Below are 22,893 nucleotides of genomic sequence, written 5' to 3'. Positions count from 1 at the left end.
GCCTCTGAACCCTACGCTCTTCCACACCCTGACCTCGGGCCTGGCCAGGGGCATTCCCTCTCAGCAGTCCTACACCGAATCAGAGAAGTCCCCATTTCTCTCCTGCAACATGTTCTTCCAAGGTGATTCATGCCCAAGTATCCAGACCCTCATCTCGACTTTCCATCGACAGCCACACCCTCACCCATACCCACATAGACCGGTGCACCTTCCTCATCTCTACCAGCACACGCACACTCACCCACGGCTGTACTCACACTCATCTGTATTTACACGCCATCCGCATCTACATGTGCATACACCCATATCTACACGTGCACTTGTACCCCACCCACGCCTGCACCCCACCCATGCCTACACCCCCATCTATAGCTGCGCCTGCATCCACAGCTCTGTCTACACCTGCGCACACCCTCATCTGCACCTGTCCTCAGCCCTGCACCCTCATCGAGTATACCTGTATCACATGCATCTCTATCGGTATCTGCACATCTCTTGGTTAGGCATGGCCACGCCTCAGCTCAGCCAGGCTCCCCTCTCTGGGTCCCTCCATGAAGGAATGACCACAGGGTTCCACCCGCACTCTTCTGCCAAGTCCTGGCTGTCATGCTCCCTGTGCTTTCCTAGCAATGCCCTGTCCACTGTCCCATACCCTCACCTCCCGCTGGGTGCACTGGTGCCCTGCCTTCCAAAAAGAGCATCCCAATCTGGATTCACAGAGCAGTGCTCACTGTTATCTCACAGGCCTGAGGCCCGACTGTGTCAGACTGCAAAGAACCCAGGGGTTAGGTCTTGGCAGCTTCTGGGTAGTCTCCATGATGTCCGCCGGGCTCTCCAACAGGATCTGGCCCAGGCTTCCTCGGGGGCCCTGCGCTGGCCCAGCCCACTCTCCTCCTCCAGCCTCGGCTTCCCACTGTCTAAGCTAGGACCACCTGGGGACTTTAAAAACACCTACACCTGGGAAGAGAGGGCTTATGGGACTTATGGGGAGGGGGAAACCAGGAAAGGGGAAAGCATTTGGAATGTAAACAAAGAATATAGAAGATAAAATAAAAAATAAAAATAAAAAAATAAAAAAAACCCTACACCTAGGCCCTGTCAGGAGATCAAGTCAGGGTCCAGCACAGGACCCAAACGGCCAGGTGATGCCAGGTACAGAGCCAACCATGAAGACCTGGCCCAGTGGGAGCTCCCTCTGGGGACTTACTGGGAGAAAATGTCATAGCCTCTGAAAAGAAGATGTGTTAGGAGACGATCTCATGGCTAGCCAGGACCAGAATCATGGTGATAAACGGAAGTAACAGTACATGGCATTGCAGCCAGGGATCCCCCTCCAGCACTGCATCCTCCTCTAACACGTACCCCCTCCACATAGTACCCCTCTAGCACAGTACCCCCTCCAACACAGTGCCCCCTCCAGCACAGTACCCCTCCAGCACAGTACCCCCTCCAGCAAGTACCCCTCAAACACAGTGCCCCGTCCAGCACAGTGCCCCCTCCAGCACAGTACCCCCTCAAACACAGTGCCCCCTCAAACACAGTACCCCCTCCAGCATAGTACCCCCTCAACACAGTGCCCCCTCCAGCACAGTACCCCCTCAAACACAGTGCCCGCTCCAGCACAGTACCCCTCCAGCACAGTATGCCCCCCCATGCCTCCCTCCACTTGCTCAAGATGGTACATGTGTGAGACATGCTGGGCAGACTGCCTTATGCAGGCTGAAGGACCCTGGTAGAAGCTCTAACAGGGACCTAGGAAAACTCAGAACACTCGGTTCTAGAGAAGGCCCTGTTGGGGGTGGGGCAGAGTCAGAGAGATGGAACAGCCCCACCAGGACCGGATAGGCAAGCTTGGACAAAAGCCATCTCCCAGGCTAATGCTCCATGGACCAAGAGACATTTCCTGAGCCCGAGGAGAGGGAAGCCAGTGCCTCCACAGGCCTCTCTGAAGGCTGCCTCCCAGGCCAAAGCCATAATGGCAGGCCAAGTCACACAACCCTGAGTTCTGCAGAAAGCCATGCTGGAGCCACGCTCAGCCCACCCTGCCCTGTGCACAATATAGGGCAGTGTTTCGCAGGACAGCTGCTGTCCTGGCACTGTGCAGCTGTGCCAGTCTGGGGACGTCGCTGGGCACAGGCAGGAACAAATAGCTCACCTTACACCCTCAAGGTACAATGCTCTAACCTGTCCTCAACTCAGGCCACAGGGACATGCCAAGACATGCACCACAAGGGTCCAAAACACTGATGCAGGGCCTGCTGAGAACCCACGTGGACATGAGCTCTCCACCCATGCCATCTGGGTGACCCCAGACCCAGCTGGCCCGTCTATCTACAAGGTTGCTGGAGAATCAATGAACAAAGTTTAACTAGTCAGCATGGAAAATAATACTTTAATCCTCCAATTACCATACCTAAATCCCCTCCTTTTCCCATGGCGGTAAACACCAAGCAAACCAGCCACAGGAAATTAACATATTTTCCTCCGTTTTTCTTCAGCTGTTTTTTTCCAAACAGTCAGTACTTAAAACAGTGCAAATGGACCATCAAAAACTGACCTATGCTCCAACTGGGAGACTTTGGGAAAGGAACTGCCTGCGGCAGGCTGAGGGGGCTGGCCGGCCTCTGAGGCACGTGTGCGGACACATGTGGGGTCTGCAAAGCACTCTCCCAGACTTGGGGCACGGGGCCACTGCAGCTCTGGTTTCTCATTAGCAGACAGCCCCTTCTGGCCTCATAAATAAGGACTCAAATACCCCCATCTGTGTTCCCTCTCTATACCACCCAGAGTTCTCCACCGCAGCACCCAGAACAAGGTACCAAGACCCTGTCTGCCCTCATCCTGGGCAGTGCCAGGCTCACCCCATGTTCCAACTTCCCAGGCCTTTCTATTGAGGTCATGGGGGGATCCAGGGTGCTGGGGGAAGGGTTCCTGAGACTCTGAGATCTGCCATCGAAGTGTTAGCTAGCACGTATATTCTCCCGGAAGTCAGGCAGCCCCATGCCCAGAGACTGTGTGATGCCCTGCGCAGGGCCACAGGCTTCAGTGTGGACGCACTCCAGTGAGAAGAAGCCACAGCCAGGCTCCCCCTGTGGCCACCAAAGATCTCACTGTATCATGCCAGGCTAAGCCAGGATCCTGTGCCCAGAGCCACACACACCCTGCCCCCATGCTTCTTCACTCCCACTAGGAAAGTGCCTGAGGCTGGCTGGCTGTGAACACGATATTGCATTCAAAACCGTAATCTATGAAATGAAATATGGCCAACTAATTCAGCGAAAGCTTGTTTCAATCAAGCCCTTAATCCGCCTTACCAGAATCTCATGTCATCTCTGAGTAGGCCTGACCTAGGCCTCCACCTGCTGGAGCAGCCTCAGTCAGGGTAAGCTGCTGCCTCGGGCAGGGTAAGCTGCTGCCTCGGGCAGTCATCTAAAAACAGCTCAGGCAGATGATGCAACAGGAACCCCAGACGGGCCTGTGGGATTCTTCCTGAATGAGGGACCAAGAGGGACCAGCACACACAAGTGGACATAGCCCAGCACCCGGCAACTCTTTAGTAGGCCCGAGTTGGGCCCCAAGTGAGGTTGGCCCAGGGCCTCAGCCTGCCTCTGCTGTCTCCAACTGAGGGCCATGGGAAGCTGACTGAGCCTCAGGTTCCCAATTATCCAGTTGGAGTCTGAAGCTGTCATGAGACTAGAGAGTTGAGAGAGGGCACTGCTGTCCCTGGTGTGTGTGGTGGAGGGTCTTTGGGGGAGTTTAGTCTGTGCCCTGTCAGTCACCTGCCAATGCCACACCTGGAAATGCCACTAAAGTTTCAATGAGAGATAAACAACAGTCAAGTGCTTCAAACCCGTGTCAACAACGCATGAATCTACCTGGGGGCATCAAGAGTCAAACGTAGCCTAATCTTGCTGCTCCACAAGCCAAGCCCAGCTCGAAGCAATCTGCAGCTAGGGCCTGTCCGCATCCCACTGTGTGATGGACGAGGCCTGCACCCAGGGGCAGCCATGCTCTGTGGGTACCGAGGGACGCAGCCGGGGCCCACCTGTTGGGGTTGTACTCAAGCGCCCCGACCTCCTCGCTGGCCTGCAGCAGGTCCAGGATCCCCGCCGCAGAGCTCCCGCTCTCCTTCTTCACTTTGGCATTTCGGCCTGGCTTTGTGTCCGTGTCGATGTGTAGAGAGCCCTCATCAGAGGAGTCGTCGCTCTGCAGAGCCAGAGAGAGCAGTTGGTCAGAGCAGGGCACTGGGGAGCAGATAATTCTTCCCTTTAGGGGGAAAGGAGTTTTAAAAAGTTCTGCACTCAAAATGCTACAGGGTGGTCTCAGGTTCACAAGATGGGTGAGTTCCTCTTGAGACAGAGTGGGTGTCAAGCCTTTCCTAGGGTCCTTGAAACCACAAAGGTTAAAGTTGCCTTTACACCCTGGGGTCTTTTTCCAAAGAAAGCCCCAGAATTTTGAGCCAGGATGTTGTGACTATAAATGTCTGGCCAGAATAAGCTTATCCCAGCAGGTGGCCCAGGAGACCGGTACGTGTTCCTCCTGGACTCCCCAAGAAACATGAGACCTCAGCAATGATCCTTTTCTGCTGGAAAGATAGACTTGGAGGTCATCTTAGTGTAAGAGCCCTGCTAGCGGGGAACCAACCACTCCCTGACATTCCTATACCAGGGAACAAGCTTTGATTTAGCTCCCATGGGCAGCTCCTAGCCCTGGTGCCAGGGACTGAGCAAGACCATGTCCCTCTTATGCCAACCCCACATCTGAGCCCAGCCCATGGACAGCAGGAAGGTGGAATATCCTTGCACATCAAGCAGAAGTGTGCTGCGGAGACCTCACCTTGTATACCGCGGAGTCCAGCTTTGGCTTCGAGGTGGGGAGGAGGAGAGCCTCCTTCTTGTCTAACAAGACTGAAAGCACAATAGACAAGTGTCAAGTGGAGACCTTCAAGGGGTAGGCCGAGACCACTTGGAAGCCCCTGCCCACACCCACCAGACTCACAGGACAAGTCCCTTTTGGGGGCGCTCTTCTTCCTCCGGATGGGAAACTCGTCAATCTTCAGCTCCCCATCATCTGACACATATTCATACTCATCGCGCACGGGCTTGGCCTTGTCCTCCCTGAAGCTCTGCAAGGTCCCGAACACACCAGGGCTGCTCGGGGGCCTGAGGGACTTGGAGCTAGAGTAGAAGGGATAGGTCAATGGGACCCCAGGGCCCCGAGGCCAGCAGACCACAAACCCTCACAGGAACCTGGAAGAAAGCCTCCTCTTGGAAGGCAAGCAACTGGTCAGAGGCTGTGCAACCCTGAGTTTCCACTGTGGGCAGTCTGCTTACGGAGAGGGAGACCCTCAAATCTACAGCCTCCTCCTTTGGCCCAGGATACACAGTCATGCACTCTAGAGAAAGATCTAAGCAACCGAGGTTCTAGAATGCACTTTGGTTCTGACAAGCATAGCCCACAGCCCTCCTTTCCAGACTGCCAGAGTTTAAATCAAATCTCAGGTGAGAACATGGCTGACTCTCCTGCCTTTTTCTGCACACTTGTATTTAGAAAAACCAAAACCAGTAACTGTTGTGGATAGCCCTGGGCTTGAATTTTGATGCTAATTCCACTCCTCAGAGGGGTTGCAGATTAGGAGTTGCCTTGTGAACCTTCTCCCCACCTTAACTTTTCAAATAAAGGCTTGAGTCAATGATTGGGCAGGAGAAAGTGGGAGGAGCTGAGAGTCTAGGGGAGGAGCGACGGGGGGGGGGGGGGGGAGGGACAAGAAGGGGAGGAGTGACGGGAGATCAATAGAGAGGCAGCAGAGAGAGAAGCTCTTGGCCTGGAGAAACCGCATGTTATATGGGATAATATAGATGGAAATAGAGTACTGTAGTGGGAGATCTGCCCAATCTAGGCTTGTAGCTTGTTTGGTTAACGGATTGGGTTGAGCTTTCTTTTTGGGGGAGGGGGGAATTGGGTTGGAAACAAAGTAGCAACAAATAACAACAAAAACAATAGCACTTCAGGTCTGAGCCACAGAGCCACAGTGTATCTCCACCAGGCTGATGGAATGCTGTGTATCTTTCTTCCTACCAGGGTAAGTCAGGGATGCTAAGCTTCCCCCAGGGGAAGACCTCGCTTGGACCTCCCAAGGCCTTCAGGACACACTTTTTTCAACAGGTGGGACAGCAAGCTAAAGAAAATGCCTGCAGCACTGACAGACAGCACACCAGGCCATTGCAGTCTCCAGCAGTCTCGGGAAAGGCTGTCACCCTGCTTGCTGTCTTAAAGCTGGGCTACAGACACCACACCTCATTCATTTTGTCTGCATATTCTAAACTACATGGCCTTGTCATAGAACTGTATCTCTAGAAAGCGTCTCTGGGACATTCTCTGGGACACGTCTACTGAAATGACAGAAGCAAACTCATCAAGCCAGGACAGCAAGACCGGGCCCACGTGGGTTCTAGTCCACTGGCTGACTGAGTACATCCACTTGGGGGCCCCATCCCTGTCTCTCCATCCCTTCTCAGAAAAGGAAACAGAGGCTGCTACTCCTGAAGGCAATGGGGATAGCTCGGAAGGACACATGTCACCCTCACTGTGTAGGGATTATGGGTGTGACAGAACCACCCGGTAGACACTCTTCCTGTCCACGACTGGAACCAGGGCCATGCTGAGGCTCACCTGGCTCCTGAGCTGGCGCCTTCCCTCTCTCGTTCAGCACATCTCCTGAGGTCCTCACACCCAATCCAGACACCCCTCCCCATGGTGCCCATCGCAGCCATGCGCTTCTGTGGACTCACGAACTACTGGGCATGCACTGTCCTGCCCTACTGGCCACTGGGCTCAGAGATGTGAGTCCTGACCCCCCCCCCCCATATCCTCATCCACCCTGGCAGGGTCCTCCTGCTGCCTCTCTGGCCCTCACTAAGGCTGGATTCTCTATGTTCCCTGCAGCTGGACTGTTCTGGAAGCAGAAACAAGGATATTCCATATAACACAGTAGCAGTCAGTGAGATTGGTGTCTCGGAAAGGAGCCACTCAAGGGTGTCAACCAAGTAAACAGTGTGGTATGTTTGTGGGATGTGTCTATGACATGGGGTGTCGGTGTACATGGACATGTATATGGACATGTTTGTGTACATGTATATGGCGTGTAGCATGTGAGATACCTGAGGGATGGATTTAGAATGGGTATGTGATGAGGGTATAGAAATGTCTCTATGTGACATGGTGTGTGGAATGCATGTCTGGTGTAAACAGTGCTGGTGGAGGTTACGATGTAATGTGTGTGTGTGTGTGTGTGTGTTGCTATATATGATGTCATATATACACTGCATGTAGACTGAAGTGTGATTTGGAATGTCCACTGGAGTGTGCAAGTGATGGATGTGGGGGAAGTGATGTGGGCGCCTGTGTGGCACAGGGTGATGGATGCACAGCATTTGCTGCATGTAGTATGGAGTGCATGCACAGTGCAGGCATGCTTGTGATGTGGGACCCTGTATGTTGACCCCACCCTGCCCAGGCTCTCACGTACCTCAGGAGTTTCCTGTTGGAGAAAGAAAAGGAAAACTTGTCCTTGTTCCCAGCCAGGGGTGACTTCTCCAACCTCTGCTCCTCCTCCATTTTCAGTAACGAGTCAGGTTTGCTGTTCTGAAAGCAAGACCAAGGTTGTCCTGGAGGCCACTGGGATGAGAGGCTACCATCCCAACCCACGCTAGCGGGTATAACTGGGGACCAGAACGTGCCCAGGAAAGCTGTTACCATCCACACGCAGGGCCTTATCCTGGGAGGCTGCCCAGCTTCGGAGGACAGGGACCCAGACCAGAGATGGGACCGCAGGGGAGATGAAGGACAGCGGAAGAAGACACGAAGAGGGAGGCTTTACACTGACACTGTCCACAGAGGGTGGCTTACGGAAGGTCACGCCACTCCAGGCTCACACACTTTCCTCACGGCCCTGGGGACGGCAGACACAGCCCGGCACGGGGCCACACCCACCCTCACCTTGTACTTCCACTTGGCCTCCGACGACTTGCTCTTTGCGTGCTCTCGGATTTCCAGCCTTTCCGCGTCATTCTGTGTGTGGACTGTGTCCTTGTTGGGAACACTCAGGACACTCTTTGGGGTCTGCAGACAGAACAGGTGTGGCCCAAAGGTAGACACAGAAGGAGAATGGGCTGGGGTTACGGCAGCAGAGACCAGCCACTCCTGCTGGTCCACTCCTTCATGCGCCCACCCATCCCTTCATTTAGTCTCCCATTTCTCGTCCACCTATCTGTCTCTATCCGTTTACCCACCCATTCACCTACCCACCCTCTCTCCCTCCTTCCTTCAGAGCAGCACCAATGGAATATTACAAGCCATGAGGATGGCCCCCAAAATGTAGGCGAGGACTGTACTCATCCTGGAAGGAGCTCACAGCCATAGTCCTTAGTCTCACAGGCTTGGGAAGGCCTTTCTTACTGAGTTTGTCTCTCTCTGTGCACAGGCCGTGGGCCCTTATAACAATCCCCTCCCCCGCCCTCTGCCTTCTCCTAGTGTCCTCAAACAGATGCCTTGTATCTCTTCAGAGCCTTAAGTCTCAGGGGTGGGTTCTAGAGGTTGGGGAAACTAAGCCTCTCTGAGAAAACCACCCTGACCCTGCATCAATCCAGTGGCCCACCTGGGTGCTACCCACACCACAGCACAAATCTTGTGCTCGCTCTCCAGGGGGCCTCACTGCTCTGCAGGACCTACCTGGGGTCTGGGCCTGGATGAGCAGGCCGAGGGCTGGCACAGGCAAGGAAGTACTTTGACTGGGCAGATTCACCAACAGCCAGACCCTGGACCTAGTACTCTCTGGAAACCTCACCCTACAGCTGGTCTCCCCACCCAGTCACACAGGAGAGCAAAGAGGAGCTAGCCCCAGCTGTCCCTCTGGTCTGGCCCAAGGCAGGGGCTGCAGCGCCCTGGCATATCAGGGCGGGGCTCCGGAGCCCACCTTTCCTTTCTTAGGCGGCTCCATCTTGGTCAGCGCCTCCTTCGTGTGGGCCTCGAGCAGGTCTAGGTTGGGGATGGTGGGTGAGGCTGACTCCTTGCATTTCTTCCCCTTCTTCTTACTTCCGTCCTTGAGTTTCAGGGTTTTGGGGGGTTTGGGGGGTTTGGGTGGCTTGGGAATTTTGGATGGCTTGGGCATCTTCACAGTCTTGGAAGTCTTTTTTTTGGACACTTTCTCCAGGAGGGATCGAGGTGGGGTAGCCTCAATGGGAGATGGCGGCTCCTCCTTCTCCCGGTCCCCGTCACAGACCTCATCTGAGGAGGTGACAGCATTTACTTCAGGTCGGACAGTTTTGGAGGCATTCTGGTACGGGAAAAGGAGAGGGTCAGGACTCAGGAGACCCTCACAGGCATGTTGGGAGAGGCAGTCATCCCAGAAAGGCACATGCAGCTGACACCATGTGACACGTTCATAGCTGTTGCACACTGCCAAGTGACATGCTCACCACACCGTTCAGTGACACCAAGAAATGCTCACACAACCCTACAGCCCACTCACACTCTTCCAGACCACAGTCCCCCAGTACCCAACTTCCTGGGGTTCTTCAGCCCTTTCCAGGCCCAGGAGGCTGTCCAGTTCCTCCAGGTTCAGACTCAAAGCCTGGACCTGAGGTTTTCCATCCTTCTCCCTTCACCTCTTCAAGCCTTGGGCATGATTACTAATGCAGAGAGATTTCCCCAGCAGTCTCAGGGCCCACCTTCACCCCAGGGGGCCTTCACCACACGGCTTTACCTCGCTGAGCCTGATCTCTTTGGCCAGGTCCTTGATGAGTTGTGAGGGCCTGAAGTGTTCTGGAAGTTCGTCCTCGTGCTCTGCCAAAGCCTGTGGGGTTGTGGGGTCAGTGCCAACCTGGCCACGGCAGTGCCTAAGCCACTCTGTGTCCACCCGGCCAGGGCCAGGGCCACCCTGGGGGGTGACAGGCTGTCATGGGGCAAGGCATGGTGCACAAGGTTCTAGGGCTCTCTGTGAGCCACCTCTGTTAGTGGGAAATACATCAAGATAGCCTCGCCTGAGGCTACCCCCAGCTAACTGGAAGTGAGCCAGCTCTCTTTATGATCACGTGGTTAAGATGAGGTGGGAAGGACCCCCTGAACTTTGGGTCTCAATGAGATAGTCACAGGATGGCCCCAGAAGGGAGGGAACTATGTCTGGGGTTTGTCTCCACCTAGCAGGATCACACATGGGTGAAGACAGGCCACAGACCTGATTCCCTAGTGGCCTCTGCCTCAAGGTCCTCTGAGCTTCCCACTTCTTCTCTCTGACCTAGAAGGGACCCCTTGTCCCTCAAGTAGCAGGTGGGCATGTAGCCATTGTGAAGAGCGAGAGCCTCAGTAGGCAACAATATCACAAGGCTACCCTAGGCTAAGCCTACCCTAGGCTAAGCCAGACCTGTTTCTCCCTCTGCAGCCACAGCCTGAGCAAGAAGAGAAAGCAAAAGGGAAGCTGGCCTCCTGTGGTCTTTGTCTGAGAAGTGGCTTCTACAGGCTGGGGGGAACCCCACAGGCTGGGGGAAACCAGTACACAGGATCTTGGGAAAAGACAAGGAAGGAAAGGGGTTCCCAGATTATACTGCAAGTTGTTAGCTGAGAGGTTGCATCCACACTAGCTGCACAGGCTGCAGAGTGGCCCCATGGCTGCACCTTGCCTACATCCCTAGCACTTCCTGTCCATATCCAGATGTGTGGTCACTGAACCAGCTGCCTCCTGGGACTCTCTCTGCTTATTCCAGGTTAACAGAAAGTTGTCCTTGACCAAACTCCTGAGGGAATCTAGCCCTGGGGCCAATGACCCCAGGCTGACCCAGGCAGCCTCCATCTGTCCCACACCCCTCAGGGGATCATAGTGTTAGCTGGGCCAGCCTAGGCCAGCCTGGAGGGAGTGCCTACCACGCGTTCCCCAGGACACACACTTGGTATCCTCCCCACCCATCCCCAGTTCCTTCAGACAGATACACAAGTGAGCTGCTTCCTACCTGCTTCTTCGTCCATGACCTAAAAGCACCATTGAGAACTTTAGCTCCTTGAACTAAGTGTGGGGGCGGCTGTCTCCCAGACTTGTGAGACCCTGGGAAGGACACAGTAGGTTAGAGCGGTGGCCCCACAAGAGGCCTTCCGGAGCCCACTGCCCTAGACCACTCGGCCAACTGCCAACGGTTCTCCTTGGAATCTGGGGTGCCCACCCCCCAGCACCTGGCCTGCAGGGGAAAGGCTGACATGAAGCTTACGTAACAGGACTCCCCCCCCCAACAGGTCAGTTCTCTCTCCCCTCTCTGCCCAGGAACCCCAAGCCCTGTCTTAGTGGGTCAGAGCATATGCCTGTGCCCTAAGGGGTCATGACTGGGACTCACAAAGGACCTTAATCTCCCTTAGACCAGGGCTGCAGGCTCAGGTCATCCGACCCGGAGGGACAGGTACCTTTGAACGCCTCCAATAGGTGCTTCCCCATGTACCAGCAGGCAGTTTCAAAGTTGGGAAATTGAGTCAGGCTGCCTAGTTTTAACCTCCTTTCTACCTCGTATGCCCTGGAAGCCACAGGAAAGAAGCAGTCAGTGCGGGAGCATCAAACAGACCATTCAAGGGACAGTCCGGGCTACTGAGCCAGCTCAGGATCCCCACTGGGCCTGAAGGCACCCAAAGTGAAAGCCACCGTGGGTAGAAGCAGTGGCTTGTCATTAATAGAGAGGCTGGCCATGGCCCAGGAAAGGTGAAAAACAGCGTTCATGATCCCAAGCCACTGCTAGGCCGGCCCTGGCCCAGAGCATGGAGCCTACCCCGTCTTTCCCTCAACACGCAGACATCAGCATAGCAACCCATAGGCTGAGCCCAGGAGTCTGGCCAAGGTGCCCATGGGGAAACCTGGCCTGAGGCTGGGCAGCACTGTAGGAGCTACCTACCTCATCTGCATCTCCACACTGAGGCTGTGGAGGAAATGTCCAGCGAAGGCCAGGCAGTCCACAGGGGTGAGTGTGGCATATATCCAGCCTGGAGAGACATGTAAAGCTATGACCTTGCTCCCATGGTGGCTTTCACCTCCCCCACCCACCCCAGACCCCAACTCTATCAGCTCAGGCCAGGTAGGAACCTCTGAGAGAGGTGGAGGAGGGAGGGGGTCTGAGAGAACATAGGCTGTTGAGTTCCAGTACCAGACATAAAAACTGAGGCCTAGGTGCCAAGGGGACATGCTGACACCCCAAGGTAGCACCGCCATCAGGAGAGGGAGCCCAAGTCTCAGACCTGTGCACACGGGTCAGAAGAGACGGGGCTGGAACCGTCTTTTTCCCCAGAGGCAAAGATTTGTCTCTAGGTTATCCCAGGGGATGGAGGTGGGGCTGAACTCCAGGAAAGCCATAATGCCTCCCAGAGTAACTGGAAGGATGCCTTCAAGGAAGGAGAGACCCTAGAGCCAGCCAGAGCTGAGTTCAGTCATGTTCTGCGGCCTCCTTTGGATCCTGACTTTAAGTGACAAAGTACATGCATAATCACTAGGGAGCCATCGTATGGATCAGACACTGGACGGTTCAGTGGGGCTCACACTTCAATCTCAAAAATGTGGTCAAATTATGTTGGAGGGAAGAAGTCTTTTAGAGTGGACAGCTCAGCTCTGGGGTTCATCCAGGAGAAGCCAGCAGCCTCAGCTGCTAAGGAAATGCTTTTATATTGTACTAGTTGAAGTGTTCCTTAGGAATACTTCTAAACAACCACCCTTCTCCTCTAAAGCCACCGACTGAGCCAGGTCTCTCATGCCAAAGCCAGCTGGCCACGTAGCCCAGAGCTAACCTGGTGCTGACTGGGGCAGGTCTAGCTAGGAACAGCCAGACACCCTGTCAGGGGATGTGGCATGAGGGACAGGCCCTGTACCTATGTGCACACTCACCGGAGGGGATGAGGAGGGTCTGGACACCCTATCAGGGGAATGTAGCATGAGAGACAGGGAATGTGGCGTGAGGGACAGGCCCTGTACCTGCGAGCACACTCACCGGAGGGGATGAGGAGCGTCTGGCCCTGCTTGACAGTGCACCTATAGCACTTGTCCACCTGGTCAGCGAAGAACATCTCGCTGTGGTTGGAGGCTGACCGCCAGCGCTCATAGAGGGAGATGTTGGCTGAGGCTGGCCGGATGAGATAGAAGATCTTCTCCCCCTGCCAAAAGAACTCACTGGCAGAGCCGAAACACCATGGATGTGGGACAGAGCCTGTGGTGCTGGGGCTGCTGAAGTGGACTATAATCTGACTGAGGATGCTGGGGGGAGGGGGGGCGGGCAAAGCCTACTGGGTGATGAGGATGCTGGGGTTGGGGCAGAGCCTACTGGGTGCTGAGGATGCTGGGGTTGAGGCAGAGCCTACTGGGTGCTGAGGATGCTGGGGGGACAGAGCCTACTGGGTGCTGAGGATGCTGGGGGGGCAGAGCCTACTGGGTGCTGAGGATGCTGGGGTGGGAGCAGAGCCCACTGGGTACTTGAGGATGCTAGAACTGGGAACAGAGACCACTGGGTGCTGAGGACTCTGGGGCAAGATCAGAGCCCACTAGGTTTCTGGGGATGGTAGGTGGGGAGAAGCCACAGGTACTAGGACAGACACAGAGCCCTGAGGCTCTGGTGACATTACAGAGTGGGGTAGAGTCTATTAGGTGCCAGGGACTCTTGGCCAAGGATAAATCCCACTAGGATCTGGGGCACAGAGGCAGGTAGCAGAGTCCACTGTGTGCTGGGGATGATGGACCTAGAGTGGAGCCCATCACAATCTGCTCAGCCAGTGATGGGTCCTGACTTGGAAATCACCCTGTCAGGCTCAGCGCTCCCACCTGCAGTACAGCCTAGAGCTCTGGAAGGCTCTAGGTGTGTGAGCCTGATCTGGTCAGGAGCAGTAGACACATTATCATTCCATGACATTACAAACCCCATGTGTGTTGGGGCGGGGCGGGGGTGCAAAGGGAACAATAAAAAAATACAAACTGCCACCCAGCAAGTCCTTAGCATCTCTGTTCTCCAGAGGTTCCAGACTTCCAGGCTGGATAAAAGGAAAGTCCCCATTTCCCAGGTGGTTATGTGAAGCCCGGGCCAGGCTCCGCACCAGTCAGAAAGCCTCATTCTCATGTTCTGGGACAGACACAATGATGGCTTGCTCAAAGCCTCACAGGACCAGAACAGGCATGTGAGGCTGCTGTCCCAGCTCAAGCCAGAGCTGGTGTGGAGAAGTGTAGCTTGCAGCAGACAGGGCTAGAGCTCAGGGTTTCTGTTGTTACATACAGCTTTTTCCCTTAGCTCCCACTTTGCCTCAGTGATGAGCCCCCAGCCCGCCCTGCTGGCTCAGGTAGCCACCATCTTGCCTCTGACTCCAGAGTGGTTTCTGGGAAGTCTTCCCAGCACCTCTGCACTCTACTCTGGGCACTAGGTGACCCAGTGGCCTCCCCTAATTGTTAATAGGCTCATTAGTCACATGTATGTCACTGGTCCCAAATGCTCCTCAGACACATCTCCTTGGCTTCCTGACCCACAGCTGCTCATCCCATTGTCTCAACCCAGAAAGTGGGTGACTTGCTGGCCACAGACAGGGCTTGCAGGGACTGAGGTCCTGAAGACAAGAGTATGCCTTAAGGGGCGTGGCTCACCTTGAGAACATGGTACCAGGCTGAGGCACCTCCAGAGTCAATGTGGAAGTCAGTGTAGCTGTCCTTCACACAGATCAGGCAGTACTTGGTCACCTTGGGCTTGGCCAGCAGTGCGTCATCGGGCCAGTAGTTTTCCACCCACGACAGTTTCTTCACAATGTCAGGTGGCTCCACAAAGCTGGACATTCTAGGGCCATAAAAGGAAGAGCAGTCAGGAGGACGGGGCCCAGGGCTTCCATTTTTTAGTGCATTCTAAGGTAGGAACAGTGCGAGGCTCCTTCTACATTCCACCTCGTAAATCTGCAGGCCCTGGGCAGACATCTCACTTTTGGGGGAGGGGGGAGGGGTAAAGGAAGGGCTGTAGAGAATGGGATGAGCCCAGCCACTGAGGGGGTCTGCAAAGGCCACAGAGGGTGGTCTCTACCCCAGAAAGAGGGGTGAGAAAAAGCTCTTGGAGAACCTTAAAGTGGCCCCCTGGGGCTGGCACCACAAGACACTCAGAAGAAATGTCTCACACACACAGTGCCTTGTGTGCCATTTGAAGAAAGGCCACTTCTCTCCAGGGCAAAGCACAGGCGGCCCAGACTCCCCTTCATATTTAGTTGCTGTCAAGTCAGCTGCATCCGTTCAAGGGAAGGTGGGAAAAGGGTGACCTGGTGCGCTGGTTGGTTTTCTCCACTTGACATAAGCCAGAGTCATCTGAGAAGGGAGCCCTGACTGAGCCCTGTATCAGACTGGTCTATAGAGGAGCCTGTGAGGCATTCTCTTGACTAATAACCCCAGGCCACTGTGGCTGGTGGTGCCACCTCCAGGCAGATGGTCCTGGGATGCATAAAAAAACAGGTCAAGCCATGGGGAGCAAGGCGGCAGCAGCACTTCCCACACTTCCCACAGCCTTTGCTACTGTTCCTTCCTCCAGGTTCCCTCCCTGACTTCCCGGCATGATGAACTATAAAATAAAATAAGCCCTCTCCTCTCCCACTTGCTTTTTGGTCATGGTGTTTTATCACAGAAATAAAAAGTAAAGTAATCCACCTGGGGTTTAGCGAAATGTCTGCAGCCCCCATGCAGCGGCAGAGACCCGGATGTGACCGTTCTTTCTGCCTCAGGCCAAGCCGGGCCTCTCACGCCTCCACACTTAGCTGAACTCCTGTGACCCCCTGAGTCTCCACCACATTCACCTGACCAGGCTGTCTGGGGTAGCTCCGTCTAACCTGATCCTCTGCATCCCTCTTACATATAAGCTGGCTTCTCCCACACGTATATGCGGGACTCTGGCACCCAGATGCAACCTCTAGTCCCTGATCTCTTTCCACATCCTCAATATGACAGACACAAATTCTGCATTTAGAGACTGTTTCTCTGTGGGACATGCACCCTATATGTCCAACTTTCCTGACCCCCCACATTTGGTGTGCATGATGCACACCTGTCTGGAGATCCCTCTCAGTCCCCCCCACCCCCAGGGAACTCATGCCGTCGTCCTACAAACAAATCAATTAAACCCCTCACAGGTTTTTAGTGCAGTTGGATGAAGCCCGGGGACCAGAACGGTATCAGACCCCAGGCTCCTCTCCCTGATGGTCACGTGTGTGAACTCCAGAGGGGAACTCTCCATCGCCATGAAAACTCCCCCAAGAACCACAGCCTTGTCCTGCTGCCCCAGCCTCAATAAGACAAGACAGATGTGCATGCAAGGGCGTCAGTACATGTGGCGGGGAGCGTGTGATGGAAGTGCTGCATGTAACATTAGTGAGTGCCACATGTGCTGTGTTTCCATGGTCACGGACTGTCAAAGGGGGCTGTGTGTTCACACAGTGGACATACTGCAGGTGTCCTCAGAGTGTTCCTGAGTGGGAATGGCCGTAAGTGCGTCTATCCTGAGTGTGTCATGATACAGCTCTATCTGTGGGCTGCCTCGGTGTGTCCTGAGAGTGTGTCATTATGCTGTGCTTTGTTTGTCCACGGGCATCCACGAATGCACTGAGTGTGAGTGAGTGTGTGTGAACCCTAAGACAGGCATCCATGAGTGCACTGAGTGTGAGTGGGTGTGCTCATGGTCTGTGTGTCGTGAGTGTGCGTCAATGTGTTGTGCGTTTGTGTTTGTGTGTCACAAGTGTGTGTAAATGTCAGTGTGTCATCCCAGCATGTCATTAGTGTACATGAGGAGCACACACATCTGGAAGGAACTCGTCCATGGCTTTCTCTGTGAGCGGGTGCGTTTCTCTGACTCCTATTTCATCCGAGCTGTTCACCATGTTTTAAGAGAAAGGAGAACCAAGCCTGCATGGTGACTTCCGGATAGCTCACAGGATGGCAGCAGGTGATGCAGAGTAGCACACGGAGCCAGGCCTTGCAGCATCCACCCAGAGCAAAACCTCAGGCAATGATTCACAGTCCCCACACCAGGGTAGAACCCCAAACCAGGCTTCATAGCCCCAGAACCCAGAGCATGACCCGTGGCAGTGCTCGAAGCCCTCACATCAGGACGGCCCAACACTACCCTGGAACTCTAGGCTGGTGACACTGGCCTGAGTCAGACCCAGCCAGCCCCAACCCAGAGTAGCCTGTCACCTGGTGTCCGAGAATTCAAGGTTGGTCACATTGAGAACACGCTTGCGGTTCGTGCTATAGTAATAGTCCACAAATTCTTTCAACTTCATTTTGCAGTCTTTCTGCTTGGTGACATCTGTCACATCCACGGTCCTCTCTGGCCCTGGGGAGGAAGTAGAAGAACATGGGCATGCCAGGAAAGTGCTCTGGGCTCCCTGGAGGGACATGGTGGGTGGACACTTAGCTGTCCTCAGCTGCCTTTGCACATGGCAGTGCCCAGCTAGGACAATAGGGCTGAGCCTATCTCTTCTACCTGCAATTGCTGTGGATTCAGAGTAACTGATACCGCTTCCCTGGACCCAGTGAAATTGTGAAGTGGTGAATCTCCCCTCAGCTAGAAAGGTCACATCAGCAAATAAATATACTAGTCAACCTGAGCTTCTAATAATGATGGACATCTTGGCATAAATACTTCCAGAATAATATTAAAATTAAAAGCCAAGAGCCCTGCATCTCAAGGCCACTTGTTTGCTATGAATACACAAAGGCTTGGTCCCAGCCCGTGCTGCTATTTGCAAGAGTGGAACCTTTAGTAAGTGGTGTCTAGTTGGAGGATGCGAGGTCACGGGGAGGCGCCTAGAGGGGACTGTAGGGCCCTGGTCTTCCTTCTGCTTCCTGACTCTTGATATAAGGAGTTTGCTCCATCACACACAATCTTACCAGAGACCCCAAACTTTGGGGGACAATGATTATGGACTGGTGGCTTTAGAGTCATGAATTCAAATACCCCTCCCTCCTTTATAAATTATTTGTCTTAAATATTTTATTATAGTGGCAGAAGGCTAACACAGGAAAACTGATATAAGCACCAACTTGCTGTTCTCACTGATCAATTGGTGACTTCAGGAAACCACTTATCTTGCCCTTTCTGTATCTGACGAGAAGAGTTGAAGCTCGTCAACTAACTAAGGATAGAAAAGTCTTTACAGAAGGTTCTCAACCAAGAGAGGATGAAATAACACGGAATGGTCAGGCAAAGGTGTCCTCTGTCAGGGTCCACAGTGACTGCTCAGACACAAGGCAGAAACTGTTGGAACATCCGTGGACAAGAATCCTGGACACCAGTCCCTACTGACCATGGCAGCATCAATACCAGTGTGTATTAGGGACTGTAGGTATTCTCAAAGATGGAGGCGCACCCACTGGGAAGGGAGAGCCACGAATCCTTAAGAGAACTCAAGCAGGTCTACAAGCTCGAGCTCTCAGGAAAACACCCAGGACACAGGGAGCTGCTGGATGCCACAGCAGGGACACTGACAACCAATCACATCCTGGATCTGAGAAATTCTGCAGGCCCCACCCATCTGACAGAATGGCAGAGGCTTGAGGCTGCCACAGAAGAGATATAAGGGACATACAAACCAAATGCTACCCATGGGTCCTGCTTATATTCTGAGTCAAATGACCAAATATAAAGAGTTTTTGCTAGGTGGTGGTGGTGCACACCTTTAATCCCAGCACTCGGGAGGCAGAGGCAGGAGTATCTCTGTGAGTTTGAGGTCAGCCTGGTCTAAAGAGCAAGTTCCAGAACAGTCATGAATACAGAAAAACCCTGTCTCCAAAAACTTAAAAAAAAAAAAATCTGGATATAAAACCCAGGGCCTTTCTCATGTAAATAGGTGTGTGTGTGTGTGTGTGTGTGTGTGTGTGTGTACACACAAGTGTGTACATGCATGCGTGTGTGCAGATAAGAAGACAACTTCCAGGAGCTGGTCCACACCTTCTGGTCTGCTTGATTTGGGCAGGGTTTAATACCCCAGACTAGCTGGCCTGCGAGCTTCTGGGTGTCCGCTTGTCCCCGGCTTCCATTTCCCAGCATGGGTGCTGGCATTATAATGCACACTAGCACATTAGCCTTTTATGTGGGTTCTGGGAATGCAAACGCAGGTCATCAGGCTTACATGGCAAGCCTCCACAACTCTAAACAGGAATCTTCTAAAGGACTGGGGAGAATTAAGTCAAAGAATAAGCATATCTAGCCTGTGGCCCATAACCACGTATCTCAGGGAAGTCAGGAATGTGGCCCACCATATTTGTAGATAACAACATTGTGTGGCAATGTTAGAAGACACCCTGTGACTTTATCAGGGTATTGTTATCAGTGTGGTGCGGGGACACATCAACCCATGTTCAGTTAGCAGTGAAGCTCACAGAGAAAATTGTAGGCCAAGATAGATCTTAAGACACTAAAAGGAGCAGAGGTTCAGGGGGAAAAATCAACACAAGGCTGGTGGGTACGCACAGGCTGCCGTCTGTCTGTTTCCTTCACTGTCTGTGTTTAAAATGTTCCGTGTGCTGGGTGTGCAGGGGAAGACAGAGCTCTGTGAGTTCAAGGTCAGCTTGGTCTACATAGAGTTCTAGACCAGCCAGAGCTACTTAGAAAGCCGCCTCTCCCTCACCCCCCCCCCCAATCCACAACAAACCTTCATGAACATCTGGGGGATGGAGCCTTGGGTAAAGCACAGAATTTACATATTCTGAGCTCAGATGCCCAGCGCTCATTTAAAATGGAGTGTGGCCATTGGTGCCTGTAGTGCCTTCAGAAAGAGAAACAGGTAGGAATAGCCACAGGAGGATGACTGTGGCTCCAGGTTTGATTATAGATCCTGTCTCAAGAGCCTCGCACCTCACCTGCTCTTGTCAGATCAAGGATAAGCCCAGGGTTCTGGGGTCAAATACTCAGCTCTGGAGCCCAGTGCCCCCCTACTTCAGGCTTGAAGGCACGCAAAGGGCAGTACTCACCCACATAGTTCTCCACGTCACTCACGTAGAATGTTGGGGCAGGGACAGCCAAGCCCAGGCCATCTTTCTTGGGGACAAGGATGGGCTCAGTGAAGCCATGCTCCTCCATGTAGCCCACAGTGAGCTGGCTACCTGGCACACGGGACACCACATCTTCAGCACTGTGGAGAGATAGAGGGTCGGAGGCCTCAGCATCCCTGGCCACGTGCCCCCCAGGCCCCTGGAGACTGGCCTGCAGCAGCACCCTGACAGTTATCATGAGACAGCTGTAGGCAAGGCTGTGGTGCTGATTCCACAACCCACCATCGGCAGCAAGGCCCACAGGTCCACTGAGAACTCTGAGGGGACATGAAGGTCAGGACCACAGTGAGGAGGGGCGGAAAAGCTCTGCCGTCTTCCGGCAGGCTGGCCACCCTTTCTACGGCAGCAGAGGCAGGCAGAGAGACACTAGCCTCGTGGAGGGCTCACTCTCTCACACACCCCGCAGGGAGAAGAGAGCAGAAACAAATCCTTCTACCACATTTTGCAGAATCCCGGGTAACTTTCCCGTAAAAATCCACAAGCTGTTCTTAAAATCCACCGTGGACCACATGAAATAGCTAGGATAACAATCTTGAAAATGAAGAACAAAGGTTCAAGGCTTACAGATCTTGACTTCAAAATTTAATACAAGAGTCAAGTGTAGTCCTGGCACAAGGACAAAACTGGCAGAAGGACAAACATAGACTAGAATTCTGTCCTGATGTAAATGTGGACACGAACCAACAGAGGATTTCAACAGAGGTGCCAAGATCAGGTAAGCAGGAGGTAGTCTCTTCAACAAGTGATAGTGGAACAAATAGAAAGTCCCCCCCCCCCACATACACACACTGAAGTTAGATTTATTTACTCCATTCCATATTCAAAAATTAACTCAAAATATATCAAAGTGTAAACTCAATGCTAACACTACAAAACTTTTAGGAGAAAACAGGAAGATAAATCTTCATGACCTTGGATTTGGTAAAGGTTTTAGATTGCAACAAGAGCACAAGAAACAAATGAAAGATTAGATAAAACCAAGACTTCAAAAGGACTTTCTGCTTCAAAAGCCGCCATCAAAAAAGTCAAAAGACAGGCGGATGGGGCAGGAAATGCCTGCCAGTCTTGCACAAAGAGCACACCTCCAGCATCGTAAAGAGAGGCCAGAGAGGGTTCCCCGGCAGACAGCTGCCTACAACTCCAGCTCCAGGGGCTCCTAGGGACTTTTCTGTACTACACAAGCACCTGTATTTATGAGCACAGACACAAACATATGTTTAATTTTAAAAAGTCATTAAAATATGTAAAGAATTTTTACAAGTCAACAACAAAAAGATTATTTTAAAAGGTGTGAGGTGGGCTGGAGAGGTGGCTCAGAGGTTAAGAGCACTGGCTGCTCTTCCAGAGGTCCTGAGTTCAATTCCAGGCAACCACATGGTGGTTCAAAACCATTCAGAATTCCAGCTCCAGGAGACTGATTCTTCTGACCTCCATGGGCACTGGAAATATATGTGGTGCATATACCTATGTACATACATACATACATAACTCATACATATAAAATAAAATCTAAAAGATTTTTTAAGCATGAGGCAGAATCAGAGACTCAGCAGACAAAAGTGCCTGCCACCAGGCCTGTTTACGCACACAAATGCATGCATACACAAATAGATATGTAAATATAATTTAAAAATATTTAGAGTGTGAGGCAAAGGGCTGGGGAAACCATGTCTCAGAAGAGGAGGAGGAGGGAGACGAGGAGGATCATGCCTGATAACACCTAAGGCGAGTCTCTGGCCTGCAAATGCAGGCGCACACATATGTATACACACATGCAGGCAAAAGATCTCAATAGAGTTCTCTAGAGAAGAATACAGGGAAACGAACAGTTTGCTCAGTGTCTTCAGTCATGAGAGAGACATGCAAGCCAAAACAGGACACCACTTCCCATCCACAAGACGGCCACATTCAGAAGCACCGCAGTAAGGAGAGCCACGGGCCGAGAGGACCCCCCACCCCTCCCCACTCCCGCCACGGCTGGCTGGAACGTCACGTGACACAGCTGCCTTGCGGGGACAGTCTGGCGGTTCTCAGACAATTAAACACGGATTTTCCATCTGACCCAGTGGCTCCACACTGAGAAATGAAAACATATGACCACACAAAAAACATGTGCATAAATATTTAGACCACAATTATTCATTGGAGTTAAAAAATAAAAATATAAAAACAAAAACAGAAACAGGAAACAGCCCACATGGCCATCAGCTGAGGGATACACACAGCAAGGGTCCGGCCAGACAATGGGATTCTATTCAGCCAAACAGAGAACCAAGTCCTGAGAGATGGTACGGCGTGGCAAAAGAAGCCACCCCAATACTGGGTGACTCTATTTCTAGGAACAAGCCCCAGAAAGCAGATTTACACATGAGTAAGTGAGGCCAGCAGGTAAAGGTGCCCGTGGTTTCTCAGGGTTTCTCAGGGATACAGGAAGAAGTTGGCAGGGTTTCTTTGGGGGGGGGGGGTTGAACGTATCAAAAGCTACTGAACTTTACACAGGTACATTATGGTAAGTGACTACATGGGGGGGGGGGGCGCTGAATGAGAGGCTCTCTGCTCAGAGGGGCAAGGACAACCCTAACCTCAGCTGCTCCTGTGAGGTTTCACAGTAAACATCAACAGAAACCCACCGACTGAGAGTTCTCTGCCCAGTGACACTATCCTTCCAAAGTAAGAGAGAAGGATTTTCAGTCAGATGAACAGAACCAACCTCTCAACCGGAGATGACTCAGAACAGCTTCCCTGAACTGCCCTTCCCCACAGGGACCCTTGTCTGCCCACTTCTTCACCAGACCTCAGACAGAACAAGGATGCAGGAA

At 53.0% G+C, this 22,893-nt stretch overlaps 1 protein-coding gene across 1 annotated transcript in view; it reads right to left on the bottom strand.

The window, feature by feature from the left end:
• Window positions 1-22,893, bottom strand: part of Phf2 (PHD finger protein 2) — a 66,321-nt gene that overhangs the window by 6,626 nt on the left and 36,802 nt on the right. Inside the window, exons 4-17 of the mRNA XM_052157706.1 lie at window positions 19,994-20,154; window positions 17,213-17,354; window positions 14,639-14,825; window positions 13,008-13,170; window positions 11,925-12,012; window positions 11,446-11,552; window positions 11,004-11,095; window positions 9,764-9,853; window positions 8,975-9,334; window positions 7,999-8,121; window positions 7,529-7,644; window positions 4,999-5,177; window positions 4,837-4,907; window positions 4,046-4,206 (exon numbers count right to left, since the gene is read on the bottom strand). Of these exons, the coding sequence (XP_052013666.1) occupies window positions 4,046-4,206; window positions 4,837-4,907; window positions 4,999-5,177; window positions 7,529-7,644; window positions 7,999-8,121; window positions 8,975-9,334; window positions 9,764-9,853; window positions 11,004-11,095; window positions 11,446-11,552; window positions 11,925-12,012; window positions 13,008-13,170; window positions 14,639-14,825; window positions 17,213-17,354; window positions 19,994-20,154 (2,040 nt within the window). The remainder of the gene's footprint in view (window positions 1-4,045; window positions 4,207-4,836; window positions 4,908-4,998; window positions 5,178-7,528; window positions 7,645-7,998; window positions 8,122-8,974; window positions 9,335-9,763; window positions 9,854-11,003; window positions 11,096-11,445; window positions 11,553-11,924; window positions 12,013-13,007; window positions 13,171-14,638; window positions 14,826-17,212; window positions 17,355-19,993; window positions 20,155-22,893) is intronic.

The sequence above is a fragment of the Apodemus sylvaticus genome, chromosome 14 (genome assembly GCF_947179515.1).
Source record: "Apodemus sylvaticus chromosome 14, mApoSyl1.1, whole genome shotgun sequence".
NCBI classification, from domain to species: domain Eukaryota; kingdom Metazoa; phylum Chordata; class Mammalia; order Rodentia; family Muridae; genus Apodemus; species Apodemus sylvaticus.
This window is presented reverse-complemented; position numbering and strand designations above follow the sequence as displayed.